The sequence below is a fragment of the Silurus aristotelis genome (genome assembly GCF_946808225.1).
Source record: "Silurus aristotelis genome assembly, chromosome: 22".
NCBI classification, from domain to species: Eukaryota; Metazoa; Chordata; class Actinopteri; order Siluriformes; family Siluridae; genus Silurus; species Silurus aristotelis.
The window spans coordinates 20221349-20240788 of record NC_139595.1 but is presented as its reverse complement, the minus strand read 5'-3'; the positions used below and the strand labels follow the sequence as shown (position 1 = coordinate 20240788).

Below are 19440 nucleotides of genomic sequence, written 5' to 3'. Positions count from 1 at the left end.
TACTTAATTAAATGAATGAATTTAATATATGTCTACATCTTCTCATTGCACCATTTTCAGCCCATTAACCAAGGTTTCTCCTTAACGCTTTGGATTTGGACTGTAGTTAATGTCAACACTCTGCTACACTGACTCAGGACTACAGTTTGCTCTGATCTCCATCACTGCACCTCAACATCGTTTATCTGTAAAAAAAAATTGACATTCAGTGGCACCCAGATGAGGATAAGGGTTCCCTCTTGAGTCTGGGTTAGGGTTAGGGTTAATATATGGTACATTTAGAAAACAGAAATGTGCGATTAAGTTGTGGTTAAATATTTTAATCGATTGACAGCCCTGAATGTTAATATGATGTTACGTCCAGTTACCAGCGTGACACTGAAACAGGTAGTAATAAAGGCTACTTTTTACTTAAGTACATGTCAGAGCCCAAACTTTTTTACTTTAACTTGAGTTAAAAAGCATAGACAGTATTTTAACTTTTACCCGAGTATTTTATTACATGAGTATCTGCACTTCTACTTAAGTGAAGGATGTTTGTATTTTTGCCACCTCTGGGCATTTCTTCATTTATTTCTGTACTTCTCTGTCCATATGTAAATAAGTGGGCGGTCCTAAGCTCAGTCCACAGCACGATTGGTCAGATGAGTGATCTAAACAGAAGCAACCGATTCTTATCAACATGATGTTTATGCGAACCTTTTATTAACTGCATGTATGACTTTAAGTGAAGAATGTTGGCAAAAAATGAGTAACAAATCTAGGGTTAGGGTTACAATACAAAACAATACAAAACAGTTGGTACAATATACAGTGAAATGACACAATGTTCCTCCAGGACTGAGGTGCTATACAACACAGTACAAAAAAAGAATAATAGCACAGTGAGATGCAGCTGCTAAGAAGTACACCGAGCAGCACAGAGATGCATAGAGCAGTATAGAAAAGTACATACTAGTATAGAACAGCAGAGCGGTGTAGAAAGGTAGAAGAGAAATACATAAATTATGAATTAATAAATAAGTATGGACATGCATATACAAATCAATGTATACAAAATATAATTGTCTTGGGCTGACCGGAATACAGGTGGAGTATAAAACCGGAAGTAAGGTCGGAAGTAGAACAGGAAGTGAGGTAGCGGAAACGTCAGGGTTTGTTGGCCGCCATATTGCTGTACTGAGTGCAGGAGGAAGTCTGAGAGGACATTAAATACGGCTTGTTTTTGACAGTAAATGGGTGAGAATTGCTGAGTGTTTATTTACTTTTTATGGTCCAGGAATTAAATCCGCTTTAAGTCTGAAGAATGTAAAATATCGGAAGTGTTGGTTTCGGGCGGAGTTTTAAAGCTAACACGGCTAGTTCATTAGCATTAGCGGTTTTAGCGGTCGGTGTTGAGCACTCGGGCGGATATGAATGAGCTTCACTCAGGGGTTCACTCAGGGGTTCACTCAGGGGTTCACTCAGGGGTTCACTCAGGGGTTCACTCAGGGGTTCACTCAGGGGTTCACTCAGGGGTTCACTCAGGGGTTCACTCAGGGGTTCACTCAGGGCAGGGGTGGCCAACCAGTCAGAGACCGAGAGCCACATTTTTTACTGTGTTACCGCAAAGAGCCACATCATACACATGGGCACACATGAACATCACCCATCCCTTCCTCTCTCTCTCACACACACACACACACACCTCTGCTCAGCCAGATTTATTGTAAATGTCACACACCAACATAATGATAGAAATTGACTCCTACAGTTCTAAGACCACAGGACAGGCATTTTCAACAATGAACATTGTGTGCATTGTCTCACACAGGGGTTTGGGTTGGGTTAGGGTTGGGTTGGGTTAGGGTTGGGTTGGGTTAGGGTAGGGATAAGGCTTAGGGTTGGGGGGTGGATTGAACAGTTCCTGAGTTAATAAATTAATGGAGTTTCGGTTGTATGTTTAAAAAGTTGTATTAGTTTAAATAGAATGTAAACACTTCATAACTAATAGAGATTTTCATTACAAAACACGAGTTTAATTCATGTGCTGTTCTCAACTGAAATACTGAGCTTGCTTTTTTAGTTTAATAAAAACATACTGCCAGTCTACAAATTAGCAGCAAATAATTAAATGAATGCCTCGTATTTTAAACACAGCATGTAAAAAAGAATTTTTAGTGTGTGTTCTATATAAAAATAACTGTCAGATAAACACACAAGTCTCAGTATGAAAGGACGGATCTGATGGTGTTTACTGTTTGATGTTAGAAGGTGCGATGGCGAGTCCAGGAAAAGAGAATTATCGGATGAAGAGCTACAAGAACAAAGCTCTGAACCCACAGGAGATGCGACGGCGCAGAGAGGAGGAGGGCATTCAGCTCCGCAAACAGAAAAGAGAAGAGCAGGTGGATCATTCACATCAACACATACACAATAGGCACTCATATTATTAGTTCAAGCCCTGGAAATGTCAAGCTTGACACTCTCTGGGCCCTTGCGCACGGCCCTTAACCATCTGTGGCTCAAGGCCATGCGCAAGGGCCCAGAGAGTGTCAATCTTGACATTTCCAGGGCTTGAGCCCCAAACCTTCTGATCAGTAACCTAGAGCTTTAAACACTGAGCTACCACCTCCCTTTTGTACACACCTCACTCACTGTACAATGTTCATCATTATCATACAGGAAGACTTTTACACTACAGCTGTTCACCATCACCTTGGCAACTAGTGATGCACTGATTTAGAAATTACTGACTGAAATGAAATGTTATCTAATTTCTCATATATATTGTCAGACAGCCTGATTAAATATAAGATATGAGTTATATAATGGAGATGGAATATAAGATTAACGATGTGATGACACTGAGGGATATTTTATACAGCCCAGATGTTGATGAATTGTTCTTTCTTGTGTTCAGCTGTTTAAGAGGAGGAATGTGTGTGCACCATCATGTGATGAGTCTATGCTCGAGTGTCCCATCCAGGACCCAGACATCAGCTCTACCGTGCCAATGTCCTCAGTGAGTGGCTTTCAGCTCCTGTTCCACAAACTTCATAATACTCCCTGTATTGTGAGCGTATGGGGGGGATTTCCACACCCCGTCACAGAGACACAGGTGTGAAAATGGTGGCGTTTTTTGTTTCCTGCAGGATGCAGTTATTACACCAGACATGGTTCAGATGATTTTTTCTGAAGATGCAGACCAGCAGCTCCTTGCCACACAGAAATTCAGGAAGTTACTCTCAAAAGGTACTAAATTTGCATTCACATTTAACAATTATTACAGGGGTGTCCAAATCTTTTTCCTGAGGGGGACATACAGAAAAATATATGAAGGACTGGGCCTCTCGCTACACGTGAGGCACTGCATCACTTTTAATGCACTAATATTCGAAAAAAATCAATCAAATGCAGGTAAATTAGATTTAATAATTGAACATGTTTGAAGGAAAAAAAAGCCATGGAGGTGGTCTCTATTAATAGATTTTCACTTTATTTTCTACTGACTGGTTGGCAGGTCATTCTCTCAGCCTCAGATTGGTTCTTACGATGGCTTTCCCTTGGTTTCCATGAAGTCTGAAATTTTCTACACTCACTTGCGATCTTGCATCTCTTTGGTTCCGCCATTTCTGGTGACCCTGAGCAAATGTTTTCCTTGATTGCTTGCTTTGTGAAGACGCTGCCATGTTCAATTCAAATCAATCTTTATTTTTAGAGCACCTAAAAACTAGTAGGTAGAACCTAGGTGCTGAACACAGTGCAAAAGTCAATGTGCAAAATATTAATGCAATTAGAGTTAACATAAAATATACAATATCATAAAAGAAAGAAGTAAATCATAAGAATTAAAATAAATTAAGCATTAAAACACAACAATTAAAATAAAGGTTAAGAAGCAGGAGACTGCACACTGTCTACTACACAGCAAAGGCTTTGGTGAATAAGTGGGTCTTTTTTTTGTTTTGTTTTTTTATTTTATTTTTTTTTAGAAAGGAAGGGTAAGTGTGCAACGGTTCTGAAATGAGCTAATACAGATGGGTCAAGATTTTTTTTTTAATTATTATTATTATTATTTTTTTTTAAACAATCTGTCACATACCCTGACCTTAGACAATCATTAAAAAAGGCTACAAGGCAGGGGCCCATGCAACTGAAATCCTATTTTAGTACTTTGGTCGGTACTACATCTCGGAGATGATGTTGGCATTAAGAAAGAAACAATGTCTGAAAGGGTGGAGAGAGAAACAGGATCGAAATATTCAAAAACAGCTTGTTTAAGACTGTAGCTCCAATAGACCATTATATTTTTAGACTTTGATTCAGACCAATTAAAAATTTAGACAACCATGATTTAAAGCATTTGACAAAGGGTTAAGGGCCTTCTTCAAGGGCCCAGCAGTGGTAACTTGGTGGTGGTGGGATTTTAAATACCAACCTACTTATCAGAAGTTTAACACCTTAACCAATGCACTACCACAAAAACTTTAACCCCTTTATCATATTTAAAGTCCATAGTTTGTTTATTAATTGAAATAAACTCTTTGAACAGAGCCGAATCCGCCCATTGATGAGGTCATTGCCACGCCTGGTGTAGTGAGCAGGTTTGTAGAGTTTCTGAGGAGGAGCGATAACTGCACTCTGCAGGTAAGAAACATCAACAATGCACACAGACCTGCACAGTACATGTGATGAAAATAAATAAATTGCTTTTATTTGTGTGCTTTCTCTTGGCATAGTTTGAAGCAGCCTGGGCTCTGACCAACATAGCCTCCGGAACGTTCCTGCACACTAAAGTGGTAATTGAAACAGGAGCTGTTCCTATATTCATCGAGCTACTCAACTCTGAGTATGAAGATGTACAGGAGCAGGTGAGCATTAACATTGCAAGTTCAGCCAGTTTAGTGCTAACCCTCAAGTTTAGCAGGCACTAGTTCTGGACAGTTTAATGAATCTCTCCTATTTCCCCCTAGTTAGGCACGAGTAATGTGGACTGTTTAAGTGGTGTTTAGTTTATATGGATTGGGGTAAAATACAAATAAAATAAGATATTTGAATAAAATGTAATTAATTCAACTTAAAAATAAGTGGATACATTTATTTATAAATATATAAATAAATATAATATTGGAAGATAATTCTACATAAAAAACAGAACTGAGAATTCAGAAAGAAAAAAAAAGTGTGCAAATTCTGTGTGTGTGTGTGTGTGTGTGTGTGTGTGTGTGTGTGTGTGTGTGTGTAAAGTGACCGTAAATAATAAATAAATAAATATATATATATATATATCAGTATGTTATCACGTGTAATCATGTGAGTCTTTTTACAATGCAATGGCATACAGTAGGAATGATTTGCTGACTCGTTCTTTGTAACAGTGAATCTGAATCAGTCTTTGGGAGAATGAACTCCACTGCCCCTGTATGGGATCATGTAGTGGGTGTGATCGAGATTTCATGATTGACGGGAGTTTGTTCAGTGACCTGTCCTCCCTCACTGTCTCCAATCTGTCCAGTTTGTGTCTGATCATGTATTTGGCCTTGCGGATGATTTTTTTTTATCTTACCTGCATCCCTGGCACTAATGCTGTTTCCCAGCAGACCACAGTATTATAAAGGGCACCTGCTACAACAGACTGATAAACGATTTCCAGCATCCTGCTGAATACATTAAAGGATCATAGTTTCCTCAGGAAATAAAGTCTCCTTAACCTCTTCTTATACACAGCGTCAGTGTCTGTCCTCCAGTCCAATCTGCAGTTAAAGTGAACATCCAAAAGTATTTGTAGTTGTCCACAACCACAACCCATGATGGTAACGTGTTTAATCACAGTTTTACCCTCCTAAAGTTCACTATCATCTCCTTGGTTTTAACACTGTTCAGTAGCAGATGATTCCTGGTGCACTGCTCCACAAAGCTGTCCAGATGTCTTGTTTACTCTGACTCCTGACCATCCCCAATACACCCCACCACTGCAGAGCCATCAGAGAACTTTTGCAGTGGGCAGGACTCTGAGATGTATTGGAAATCTGAGGTGTACAGAGTGAACAGTAATGGAGAAAGGACAGTCCCCTGAGGTGCTCCTGTGTTACTGACCACCACATCATACAGGGAATTCCCCAACCTTACAAACTGGGCTTTTCTAACAGATAGTCAGTTATCCAGGTCACAATGGACGTGCTGAAACCCATCCTGAGCAGCTCCTCACTCAGAAGAAATGGTTGTATTTTATTAAAGGCACTGAAGAAATGAAATAAACATGATCCTCACAATACCACTACATCCATCCAGGAAAGAGTGAGCACACTGCAACAGCTAGATCACTGCATCATTCATGCCCACATGAGGCTGGTAGGCAAATTGTAGTTGGTCCAGAGAAGGTTTAACCAGTGGTCCTAGATGTGCCAAAACTAGGTGCTCCAACATCATCATGATATCTGACGTCATTGCGATTGGTCTGAAGTCATTGAGGCTAGAAGGAACAGCCTTCTTAGATACCAGTACTTCACACAATGTTTTCCATAGCACCACTATTCTTTCCTGCATCAGACTCTGGTTGAAGATGTATTGCAGGATACCAGACAACTGAAAAGCACACGACTTTAGGTTCCTGGGGCTTATACCATCAGGGCCTGCAGCCTTGTTTTGTTTGTTTCTCCTGTCTTGTGAGCAGGGGTTCTCAGGAGTTGCTGATGATGGTAATGTAGGTGTTGATTTGACGGTGTGAAGACTGGCCCAGCCAGGGGTCCTGTGCTGAATCTGTAAAAATGCAAGTTCAGCTCGTTGGCTCTGTCCAGGCTCCTCCTGCTGACGGTCTTTAATGTTGAAGCTGGTGATCTGCTTTATTTCCATCCAAACATCTCTAATGATGTTTTAATGAAGTTTACTCTCCAGCTTTTGTCGATACGAGTCCTTGCATTTCCTCAGTCTCACCCTCTGTTCTCGCTGTATCCTCTTCAGTTCATACCTATCACCAGACCTAAAAGCTCTCTCCTTTTTGTTGAAGTTCTTTCAGGTGGCTAATGATTCAAGGCTTTTTGTTGGGATGATTGAGGGATACAGGTGTTGTAGCAGAAGTTAATATCAGTAAGCACCGATTAAAATGGCAGAGGAGAATTCCCTCGGTAAATAGTATGGGCGTATACCCGCAGATAAATGTTCAATATACGGAGAGCAAAGATGTTCCTTCCTGGTAAAGTGTCTGGTACACCATCTCTCATTCACATACACAATTTCACCACCCTTCTTTTTACCACTGAGCATTGCGTCTCTGTCCACCCGAATAAGTTTAAAACTGGTTATGGAGGCGCTATGATCCGGGAAGTCTCCAGCCACGTCTCCGTAAAGCACGTGAAGATGCTCTCTGTATTCATTCTGGGTCCGACTCAGCACGCACAGTTTATCCATCTTATTACACAAAGTGCGTTCCCCATGATGACAGACGGGATCAGAGGTTTCAATCTCCTCCGCTCCACTCTGACCTTCTCACCGGCTCTGTACCCGCGGCGTCTCCTCCTAATCTCCAGGAAATCCAGAAAGAAGCGCTGGTTTGGAGAGCGCAAGCAGCTGATCGCGAGTGTACTTAAACACAGCACCACTCCACTGAGTTCCACTTCTCACAAAAAGTGCTAAGAGCAGCAGAAGGACCATTAAAAAAAAAAAAAAAAAAGTGTAAAACTTGTGTTGTAATCATACCGAGTGTGTAAGAACTAAGTAAAAAGAAAACTGAGTTAAAAGTGGGAAAAGAAAAACAAAGGAGTTGCTGCTCTCACTGTGCCATGTTGAGTTTAAAGAGAGAGAGAAGAGAAGAGAAACTAGTTATTGAGTTGGTAACTAGGTAGGTGCTTAAAGGGTTAAAGATCATGCACCACAGTGTATGTTAAGAGTGTGTGTGTGTGTGTGTGTGTGTGTGTGTGTGTGTGTGTGTGCAGGCTGTGTGGGCGCTCGGAAACATTGCTGGAGATAATGCAGAGTGTAGAGATTTTGTCCTGAACTGTGGAATACTTCCTTCACTACAGCAGTGAGTGTGATTAGGGACACAGCCATCATCATCATCATCATCATTACTTCAACACACCATCACTTTAGATCACCACCTTCTTAATCTTCACCTCTAAATTATACAGGATATAATGCTGTTAAAAAGAACTGATTACATCACAAATTATTTGCCTTTCTGTGTGTGTGTGTGTGTGTGTGTGTGTGTGTGTGTGTGTGTGTGTGTGTGTGTGTGTGTGTGTGTGTGTGTGTGTGTGTGTGTGTGTGTGTGTGTGTGTGTGTGTGTGTTTCTGCAGGTTACTTGCAAAATCAAATCGTCTTACCACCACTCGGAATGCTGTGTGGGCTTTATCCAACCTGTGCAGAGGTAAAAACCCTCCACCAGAGTTCAGCAAGGTACACACACTAATGTTTCCTCTAGCAAACAGCATTACTAATTAGTGTTCTAAAAATCATTTGTACTGTGGATGATGACAGCAGAACTATTGGGTGACTAAGCACTGAATTTTAGTTAATCTATAAAGAGAGAGTGAAATGTGAAGAATAATTGTCATGCTGTGCTGGTGATGTAACTCGTGTGAGCTAATAGAGGCTCAATGTACTGAAAAAAAAAAAATGGTACTAATTTACACAATGTCCCAAAACACAACATTTATACTAAAGGCACATACACCCCCTGGGGCGAGTAAAGACTTGGCTGAGACGGGGTTTGGTTGAAATGGTCATGGTCAAAATGTGGGTGTGGTTTGGAGAGGTGCTCAGGTTCTTGAGCCTGACCTCTGACCTACTGATCTACATTACATGCATAATATCAAAATAAACAAAAATGAAAGAATAATTCACACTTCTTATCAAAGTATGTAATAAAAAAATAAGCAATGGTTTCCATATAATATGTAATGCTTAGAAAGGTGTAGAAAAGTTTGTGTGTGTTTCTAGTTAAAGCAGTGTGTGTGTTGTTTTCACAGGTGTCTCCATGTCTCAGTGTCCTTTCCAGACTGCTGTTCAGCAGTGATCCAGATGTTTTAGCAGATGCATGCTGGGCACTGTCCTATCTGTCTGATGGTCCAAATGAGAAAATCCAGGCTGTAATTGACTCTGGAGTCTGTCGCAGATTAGTGGAGCTGCTCATGTAAGACACACACACACACACACACACACACACGCACGCATCTAAGTGTAACTCTAAACCCCAGCAACACAGTTCTGTATGGGTTCCTCAGGCACGGTGATTATAAAGTGGTGTCTCCTGCACTGCGGGCTGTGGGGAACATCGTGACTGGAGATGATATTCAGACTCAGGTGCACAACCAAGTTTCTTACTTCGTCGTTCTCTTATTCTCAAATTTGGCTTCTGCAAGTCATGAGTGCGGAACATGATTAGAGTTATTGTTCATTGTGCATTTAAAGATTCATTAGTAATGTATAAGTGTGTGTGTGTGTTAGGTGATCCTGAACTGTTCAGCATTACCCTGTCTCCTTCACCTGCTCAGCAGTCCTAAAGAATCAATAAAGAAGGAAGCATGTTGGACCGTTTCAAACATCACAGCAGGGAACCGAGCGCAGATCCAGGTAAATCTCTCAAAAAGTCCACAATTAAAAACAACAAAGTGTCTTACTGGGAACACATGAAGAGACAAAAGGATTTGAGGAGCCTACATCCACAGAAGACCTGTGCTTAGTTCTCCAAGGTACTTAGTTCTGATATGTGGTCATTGTGTTTCTTTATGCAGACGGTGATCGATGCAAACATTTTCCCTGTGCTGATCGAGATCTTACAAAAAGCAGAATTCCGCACCAGGAAGGAAGCAGCATGGGCCATCACTAATGCCACCAGTGGGGGAACACCAGAGCAAATCAGGTTTATCACAGCTCTGATTAACATCAATACACTGATGTTTACTTCAAGTAATATAATAGATTTTGGTGTGTGTGAGACAGGTACTTGGTGTCTCTAAATTGCATTAAGCCGATGTGTGACCTGCTGACTGTGATGGATTCAAAAATTGTTCAAGTTTCTCTGAATGGTCTGGAAAATATCCTGCGGCTGGGGGAGCAGGAATCCAAACAAAACGGCACAGGCATCAATCCATACTGTGCACTCATTGAGGAGGCCTATGGTATATACACACACACTCACACACGTTGCTATATAGTCTGTTTTGGTTACTATATATTTGAAAGTTATTTGTGCTGCAGGTTTGGATAAGATCGAGTTCCTGCAGAGCCATGAGAATCAGGAGATTTATCAGAAAGCATTTGATTTAATTGAGCATTACTTTGGTGTGGAGGAGGAGGATGCCAACATCGCCCCTCAAGTGGACCAGAACCAGGACCAGTACATTTTTCAACAGCATCATGGGCCCATGGACCGTTTTCAGCTATAAGTATCTCCACCCCACCATCTCTCCATCTCTTTCTTTTATTTCCATCCTTGTACACAGAGGAGAAAATGTCACTTGATTTCTTGAGTTCTGAGCTCAGACTTTCACAGACTTTTTCAAGCCTATCTATTATTATTATTATTATTATTATATTTTCTAACACATTGGCACTGGTGACCCTAAAACTTTGCATCCCTTCTATAATGTGAAGCTACCTCTCTAACCCTGTACTGATCAGCAGGATGCACTTGAGTTCTCTCTCTATAATACAAACTGCTCTCATCAGCCAATCAGCTGTACAGGACACACCCATGTGGGACACACCCGTGTCAGACACGCCCAGATTATTGCTGTTTTGTTTTACACTAATTTTCTCTCTAAACTTCTGTCCTCTTTATTTATTTCTGAATTGCTGGATTTTATAAAGGAAAATATCACACATTCAGTGAGGTGAAAAAGTTCCGTCAGTAATCAGTTTTACATCAGAAAGTGTGTTTGTAGGTGTGTGAGGTTTACGGTGAGACCAGATCAAGAGACAGAATGTCACTATATTGCAGTGGTATTTATTAGGGCTGATGTGATTGCAGTTTATAATGTTCCTTTAAGCTTTTATTGTTTTTCCCATCTGTGACTCGCGTGTCCACTTCAACGCTTCCCATAAGTGTGCACAAGTCACTGCTGAACGCTCGGGTTGGTAAAGAGCTGGTGCAGTTACAGAGACTCCATTCCACAGCTAATAAACATTTGAATACTGTTCAGTCGGGACAATGTAATGGGACAGGCTGTCTCATAGCTGCGGAGGAAAGTGGACACACGTACGTTTAATAATGTCATTGGAACACAGCCCGATTTAAAGGTGTGGGTTTCCAGAAAAATGGATCAGAATAATTAATTCATAAACTATGAAGTTTCTCCACACTATAGAATACTAATGCTGGGCTTTTTAGAAAGCATGCTAATGGAGAAATTGAGTTTTTGTTCTTTTGCTGTGGAATCTTTTCCCCTTATACGAGTTTCTTCAGCATGATCTGTAGCTTATTAATGATATTGAATTTCTTTGATCTTCTTTCGGCCAAATGGAGGCAAGTCCAGTTAAAGAGAGTGTTACAGAAGCACATGCAGTAAAATGCTGAACTATTTCTCATGGTTTGTACGATGATTTTCATGTTGAATAAAGTTGGTGTCTGTACTGATGTGCAGTGTAAAGGGCATCAGAATGTTGAAGTTGTACAAAATGAGAACTAATAAAATGTTCTGGTTTGCTTTGTTTAAAAGTGCTGTTTATTACTGCAGAATTGTCCATCCAGGGGAAAAACTGTACCAAATAAATATTTAAAATCTGAGTAACAGCAAGGAAGGTTTTATAGAAATGATTTGTTTATGGTAATTAGCTTTGTTTAGTATTCTAATAGTTTTATGATAATGTGTATATATATATATTTTTTATTTAGGGTTTTTTTTTTAGGAATCACTTTATTCATTGTTTTAATTTCAATTCTAACATCATGTTGCTGTAATATGAGGTTTGAATGTTCTGAGAATTCTATACTCTTCTCTCTGTACAGAGATGAATGCGGGATTGTTCTAAACACATCAGTGATTTTCTCTGAGATTTCCAGGTGAACACCTGCTGGAGACCAGACAGTGAGTAATCAGTGTGATTTGTCCTAAAATGTTACATTCTGAAAAACAGCAGCACAAAATATTCATCACCAAAACCCCCAGAGACGCCCTTTAGGCTAGACCTAATGACATTTCATAACGCATAAAAGCAACTTTTCTTCTCCTGTTGTGGTTCCTCCTGCACTTCTACAGAGTAAAGTGGAGAACTATAGTCATTTAAATCCTAAATGCATAGAAAGAAATGTGTAGATAAGTGCTTTAATATATAAAAAATGTTTATTATATTTATATTTTAATTGTCAATAAGAAATAAATAATTGTAACAAAGTACAAGGAATAAAATGAATAGATTTCTGGTTTTACTTTTTCCACAATGTTTTTTTTTTTTTTTTTTTTTTTCCTCGTTTTTATATTTGGCATAAAATAAAATTTCTGCTCTTTGAAACATTCCCGAAATGTTCAATGTCAGAGGCTTGTAATCTGAGAGATGAAATGGAATTTAGCCTCCAGCCAAAACATCATCATGACCTCATCAGTGATGATTATTGTGTTACAGGATTTTCCCTCTCGCTCTTCATGAACATCCAGTTTCACACACAACAGATTTATAATAATCAGTGTTTGAGTCTGTAGCTGTAATATCTGGAGTTTCACTGTGAGAATTTTGTAATTTGGGGTTAAAGTTTTACTTTGCATTTTTCTCATTTGTTGCTTTTCCTATTTTACTTTTCCGGTGTTTGTTATTAATAATTTGAAGACGTGACATGACATTTTAGAGCAAACATATAAGTTCAGAATGAATGAGCTGAAATGATCCTGTATAAATTCTCATTGCTTTGCCTGATTTAAATAGTTTATTTTATTCAATAGCAGTAAAATGTATTTAAAGTTAATTTTAGAATAAAATACACTTACTTTAGCTTTTATTTTTTATGGTGTTTGAACTTGATTTTGTATATTCTATGTCAGGTTCTCAGGAACAAAGCTCGGGTTAGACGAGGCATGAGGTGCCGTTTGTTTCTCTCTTTGTGATGGACAAAAGTTTACCACAGTCCTTTTGGAATATTCATAAATGCTCCTAACGAAGGCATCTCTGGTGTTCTGAGTCTTCCTGAATATGATGATGTAACATTTTGGGAGAAATTGGCAGCTCAGGACAGTGTAGCTGGAGATCAGGATGACGATCATTTCCACGGCCGGAAGGTATTTCCCCTTTGTGTTGACATATGTGGGGATGAAAATGATCCATGCGATGAGGTAGATCAGCATACCAAAGGTGATGAATTTTGCCTCATTGTATTTGTGTGGAAGTTTTCGTCCTTGAAAAGCAAAGGCAAAACAGACTAATGCCATTAGAGCAATGTAGCTTAGCATCACTCCAAAAGCTACATATGATCCCTCATCACACTCCTCTAGGACACTCCTGAGAAACACAGATGATGAGGTTGTAGGGCTTTTGAGGACTAACCAGCATGAACAGGTCACAACCTGCAACGCCACACACATGCTTACAATTGCATATGGCTTATAGAGACGACGCAGTAGCTGCTTTACCATCAGGTTCATGTGGAACGCCAGCAGGATCTTCAGAGACTTTACCAGGATGCAGGAAACACAGACAGTGAAACTGAGGCCATAAAGAACCTGACGCACTTTACACTGCATGGCTGTCGGCTTTCCCACAAACAGTATGGCACTCGCAAAACTTCCACTCAGAGACATGAGGATGAGCTGACACAAGGAACCACCAGCCGCCTTTACCACTGGAGAACCTCTGTGTTGAAAGAAAAGAGCTGATACAGCAAAAACCACAAGCACACCAAGAACAGCGAAAGAAACCAAAACCCCTGCCAAGGGATCAGTCCAGGAGAAATAATCCACCAGCTTTATCCTGCACACCGAACTGCCTGCCTCTGCCCACTGGCTGCTCACATCACAACTGTAGCACTGATCCATATCTGAACCACACACACACATTAAAGGGAAATTTCATTGGAACAATTACAGGGTAAAAGGTGTGTGTGTGTGTGTGTGTGTGTGTGTGTGTGTGTGTGTGTTTTACCTGTGTTGTTGGTGTATTGGTTCTCTGCACAGTCGATACACTCATAACAGCAAGTGTGCTGACCTTCAACACTTTTTTTAAACTGTCCCGGTTCACAGCTGTTTGAGCATTTAGACACCAAACTCTAAAAACACAGCAAGAAATTAAAGTAAGACAGAATCGGAGACAGAGAGAGACAGATAGACAGACAGAGAGGTTTCAGTGTGAATAATGACCAGTGTTACTGTGGTGGTGTTCAGGCTGCTGTCTGATGACTGATAGTGAGATACAATGTTCAGCGTCTCCACTTTTACTCCTTCAGCATTCCACAGAGAAACGTCATAGCCGAGGTTAATGTCTCCATCCTTATTAAACTCATACGAGACACCATCCAACTCGAGCCTTCTGTTCTTTAAGGTGGACAGCAGCTGCAACATTACCATGGTATTCAGGACAATAATAATAATGTTAGCACACTGCACTGATGTTAGCCAGCTGGCTAGTTAGTTTAACTTGAGTATTACAGTAGTGAGCAGTAAGTTATCTGATTGTCAGTAACAAGTTCACAAATAAAACAATTGGTGAAATTTAAACTGTGATTTACCTCATGCCATTTTACAGCCCCTGAAGCCATGCAGTCGGTGTTTTTGCAGATAGACGCCACCACCTGAGCGATTGCGTTCACCGCCATCTGAACACTGAACACCACGCCTACCTGAGCACTTGTTATCAGCACATCTGAAGCGGTGGAAAGTTTAGCTGGACCTGCATTCACTAAGTTTGCAAATAAGGAATGAAACTCTTTAAGAAATGAGTTGTTCCTCTGAGCATCGCTGTCCAGTTCTAAACTTTTTATATATTCCTCAAAGTCTGTGATGTTTTTGTTTTTGAATGAAAATCCCAGCACCCATCCAACACGTTCCAAATGCTGAGGACTGAGCACATCTCCAGCTGTGGACCAGTTATCACTTGCAATCCAGAGACGCCGGTCTGTAGGGAGCTCCACCAGTAAACTAAACACTTTCTTCATGTGCTCTGGTTTAGTGAAAGACACGATGACTCTCACCTTTGGGTTTGAGTAGATGGTCTGAGCAGTGCGAGAGATTGTGACCTCCAGCTTTTGTTTATCATTCAGAGAGTCAGGAAGTATTTCTGTAAAAGCCACACAAATTCCAGCTTTAGTTGCCTGTGAAACAAAACTGTCTGAAGCAGCACGTCCATAGTCTCCATCCGTGGTCAGGAGACCCACCCAGGTCCATTTCCTCCCACTCAGGAGCTGAACCATGGCACTTGTCTGGTGTACATCACTTGGAACAGTGCGCAGAAACCCTGGGAAACGACCCTTGTCACTCAGAATATCTGCTGTGGAAGCGTAACTAATCTGCACAATGGACACAAAATAACTTCAGATCAGAAAAAATATATTAATTGTATCAATAAATAAACAGTCATTGTTGATTTATTCATTGATAGAGACTCAAAGCACTTTTGTACGTCACTCTGGATGAAGGTATCTGCTAAATGCTGTAAATATAAATGTAAGTGGGGGAAGTAAACCTGAGGTATGGACTGCAGGTTGAGCATTCTTGCCACAGCGATGGACGTCTCAGAATGATACGCTCCAATCACTGCTTTCACTGGACGGGTGTATTGGGAAGTTTTTGTTCCAGATGTGCAGTCAGCAGTAAAGTCCTTGGTGGCTCTGAGTGCAGTGGTAACATCTGAACATGTGTCGTGGATGTGGTATCCCAGAGTGATGCCCAGGTGTGTTAATTCAGGTGAGTTGTTTGCAGTTTCCACTGCATGGATCATGGCCAGGGTATGAGCCAGACCAGCTGGACTCAGGCTGCAGAACACAAAGATGATAAACTACCAAGATCTAAACTCTGCTATGGTCAGCACCACAATTATTTGCACCCATGAAAAAGATGAAAACATGTCTTGTGGTTAATTAGCATTAATGCCATATTAAAATATACTAAATCAAAAACTAAGTAAATTTATTCTAATGACATCAGTAGCTTGATTCTATTGTTAATAAACAATGTTTCTGTGGCCTTGGAAAGGATATAAATGTATGTATATGAGGATCATCATTTGTTATGTTTAATCCAGGGGTGATGGTGTGAAAATCTCTTCTTCTCAGAAAGTGCCATGGGGGGTGGGGATTTAAACCCTCATTCAACCTAGCAAGCTTTTTAGCTTGATCACATCAGCACAGTTCTTCCTTCAGGCATAAGAGTGTCGAAATTCATCTTTTTTGCGGGAGTATCCACAACAACCTTGAGTTGCTATTAAATATTTTTGTTTCTTCTGACCCTCTGACCTTCTATTTCTCATGATTTTTTTTAATCTTTACTAGAAGTGCCAATAATTCTGGAGCTGAGAGTATTGAGTAATGAGCAATGTCCTTAATCATAAAGCACATTATATTAGATATTTTTAATAAACCAACAATAACCCTAACCCTAGAAAAATATATGAAATAAAAAATAAATCTGAAATCATTATAACATTCACTGTGTGTGTGTGTGTGTGTGTGTGTGTGTGTGTGTGTGTGTGTGTGTGTGTGTGTGTGTGTGTGTGTGTGTGTGTGTGTGTGAGATACTTACATGGTGCACTTGGTCTGGTGATCAGAAATGTTCTCTTGTTGCTCCACTGCAGTGTGGATCGGAAAAAGGCCTCCGATGATGATGTTCCCAGGAGCGAAAAGTCCGGTGTGTTTTAAAGACACAAACTTAAAAATCATCAGCAACATGGACAGTGTTATCTTCATTGTCATTGTTCTGTCATGCACAAAAACACACTCATACACACACTATTGTCTCAACTGAGTGCCTTGAGTGCCTTGTTTCACAGCTCATAGTCACTTAAAGTCATCACACACACACACACACACAATATTCAAACTCCTCCCCTCATGTAATTGCCTTTAAGCACATAGATTTAGTTTTTGGTTTCTGTGTCTTTGTTGCTGCAGAACTCGATCAATGCGATTGATGTTCCTTTTCACTCGAAAACTTTCATTTACATTAAGATCTTTAACTTCATCAGGGTTACAGATGATTCAGATTTTATCTCAGAAACACTTTGTATGAGGCACAAACACACATTCAACTCAAGTCAAGAAACTTTTATTGTCATTTCTACCATATTTACCGCAGTACACAATGACATGAGACAAAGCTCCTCCTGAACCCTGGTGCTACAAAGTTACATCACACAACATAAAGCTACAAACACAACACGGAGTTACATCACACAACATAAAGCTACATACACAACACGGAGTTACATCACACAACATAAAGCTACATACACAACACGGAGTTACATCACACAACATAAAGCTACAAACACAACACGGAGTTACATCACACAACATAAAGCTACATACACAACACGGAGTTACATCACACAACATAAAGCTACATACACAACACGGAGTTACATCACACAACATAAAGCTACAAACACAACACGGAGTTACATCACACAACATAAAGCTACATACACAACACGGAGTTACATCACACAACATAAAGCTACATACACAACACGGAGTTACATCACACAACATAAAGCTACAAACACAACACGGAGTTACATCACACAACATAAAGCTACAAACACAACACGGAGTTACATCACACAACATAAAGCTACATACACAACACGGAGTTACATCATTTACATATTTGATGTGAATTGGTTTATATAAAAGACATTTCGAGTTTTTTGAACATAGATTCATATTCTGTGAGGCAAATAATCACTGAGATTCAGGTTGTTTTATTTGTGTGTCTGTTAATAGAGATATCAGAGACGGCAAATAGCGCCCCCTGTCTGTTTTCTTTATTTTTACAAAAACAGCGTTTTGTTATTATGAGTGTAATTGATTTATAATGAAAAATTTTTTTTATTGCTTTTATCTAAACAGACAGAAAAAATACAGTAATTTCAGTTCGTTTTTGCTGTTATGAGGAAAAATGCCACAAAACTAGCGGACGGATTTGTTGACCCTCAGAGGGGAAATTGTGAACATAATTTTTTATCATCATAAAAATATTTTTGGGTAGAGTTTATTTATTTATATAATATCTCAAAGGATGTTGTTGCTGAAGGTTCTACTTGTGATTCTTTTATATTTCTTTCTTTATTCATTTATTTATTTATGTATTTATTGATTTCTTTATAAAAATTGTCAAACAAAAATGCATTATTTGCGTATTAATACAATTTTGTGTCATTAAAATGTATTGGCGTTTGCATTTTGACAGCCCTAATAATAATAATAATAATTATATATATATATATATATATATATATATATATATATATATATATATATATATATATATATATATATATATATATATATATATATATATATTAGGGCTGTCAAAATTCAAACGCAAATTCATTTTTAATTCATTTTTCTAACCCTAAACCTAACGAATTACAAAGGTTGTTCTCTGAATAATGTATCTAAAGATCCACCATATGGAACACAAGCAGAGAAAATATGATGATGATCAGGAATGTCTCTGTTCTCAGTCATGTTCTCATCACTGACTCCCTCTGTCTCATCCACATTAACCCCAGACTTCTTACTGCCTCCTGACTGCTCACTGTGAGCTGAGTCTGTGGTGTGAGAGAGACAGGAGATGATGCACCAGTGGGAGAAAAAAGACACGCAATGACAGGAAACTGGTTAATTGTCTGAAAACGGTGCACAATGAGGAAAACATTTACATTTCACCAAATTAATGGATTAAAACTAAAGTAACGAGTCTTTTTTTCTAAAAATGTAAGAAATAAAAGTACAGACATTTGTGTAAAAATGTAATGAGTGAAAATAAAAAGTCCGAAAAATAGATAGTGAAGTAAAATGCTGATATCAGAAAAATCTACTTAAGAACAGTAACGAAGTGTTTGTACTTATTACATCGTATTATACAGCACTTCCCTCTAACTGCATTTTATTGGCTTCGTACATGTACAATGACAATAAAGTTTAATCTAATCTTAACTAATCTCATCTAATCTAATGACATCCACAGCGCTTTGTAATTATTACATTTCATGGCGTACCAGTAGAGTGTTTTCGCCAATTACCACTGGAGGGAGCTATAGGCCCACCATAAATTCTCTCGAGTGACATGAACTTGAAAGCGGCTGCGCTCTTTAAATCTGCACAAACACATCATCATCATCATCATCATCATCATCATCATCACATTATTTTTCTAATCTGGATTTCTAAAAGTTCTTCATGAAAAGTTCTAAAAGAGTGAATCAGAGTGAAAGTGAAATTCACAAACCCTGACCGGTTCAGCGTGACTTAATAGTATGTAATAGAATGTAATAGAATGTATGCAGTATGTATGTAGTATGTAATATAATTTATGT

At 39.3% G+C, this 19440-nt stretch overlaps 2 protein-coding genes across 4 annotated transcripts; one reads left to right on the top strand and one right to left on the bottom strand.

Annotated features, from left to right (window-relative positions):
• Positions 1-1094: 1094 nt before the first annotated feature.
• Positions 1095-11638, top strand: kpna5 (karyopherin alpha 5 (importin alpha 6); the record flags this gene model as incomplete). Of its 2 annotated transcripts, XM_083524789.1 has the most annotated exons (14): positions 1095-1239; positions 2251-2387; positions 2903-3004; positions 3135-3234; positions 4535-4629; positions 4722-4853; positions 7914-8002; positions 8277-8376; positions 8949-9112; positions 9204-9282; positions 9427-9552; positions 9714-9841; positions 9922-10100; positions 10180-11638. In XM_083524789.1, 14 exons carry the CDS (start codon positions 1236-1238, stop codon positions 10365-10367), a joined length of 1623 nt encoding a protein of 540 aa, XP_083380915.1. In that variant the 3' UTR covers positions 10368-11638. The 2 variants fall into 2 exon arrangements, with proteins under 2 accessions (XP_083380915.1, XP_083380914.1); XM_083524788.1 differs by lacking the exon at positions 1095-1239 and having other exon boundaries at positions 2244-2387.
• Positions 11318-17784, bottom strand: gprc6a (G protein-coupled receptor, class C, group 6, member A). Of its 2 annotated transcripts, XM_083524787.1 has the most exons (7): positions 16641-17784; positions 15586-15874; positions 14633-15409; positions 14265-14456; positions 14050-14173; positions 13542-13945; positions 13242-13410 (listed from the first exon to the last, which is right to left on the bottom strand). In XM_083524787.1, the coding sequence occupies exons 1-7, from the start codon at positions 16808-16810 to the stop codon at positions 13390-13392; spliced, it is 1977 nt and encodes a 658-aa protein (XP_083380913.1). In that variant the 5' UTR covers positions 16811-17784; the 3' UTR covers positions 13242-13389. The 2 variants fall into 2 exon arrangements, with proteins under 2 accessions (XP_083380912.1, XP_083380913.1); XM_083524786.1 differs by having other exon boundaries at positions 11318-13945; positions 16641-17782.
• Between the last annotated feature and the right edge of the window lie 1656 nt (positions 17785-19440).

Excerpts from the sequence above, each read along its gene's own strand:
- gprc6a (XM_083524786.1), bottom strand. The coding sequence starts at position 16,810 with ATGACAATGAAGATAACACTGTCCATGTTGCTGATGATTTTTAAGTTT. Across the intron at positions 15,875-16,640 it reads CACCAGACCAAGTGCACCAT|CCTGAGTCCAGCTGGTCTGG; the intron begins GTAAGTATCTCA and ends TGTGTTCTGCAG. Across the intron at positions 14,457-14,632 it reads GGGCTGTAAAATGGCATGAG|CTGCTGTCCACCTTAAAGAA; the intron begins GTAAATCACAGT and ends GTAATGTTGCAG.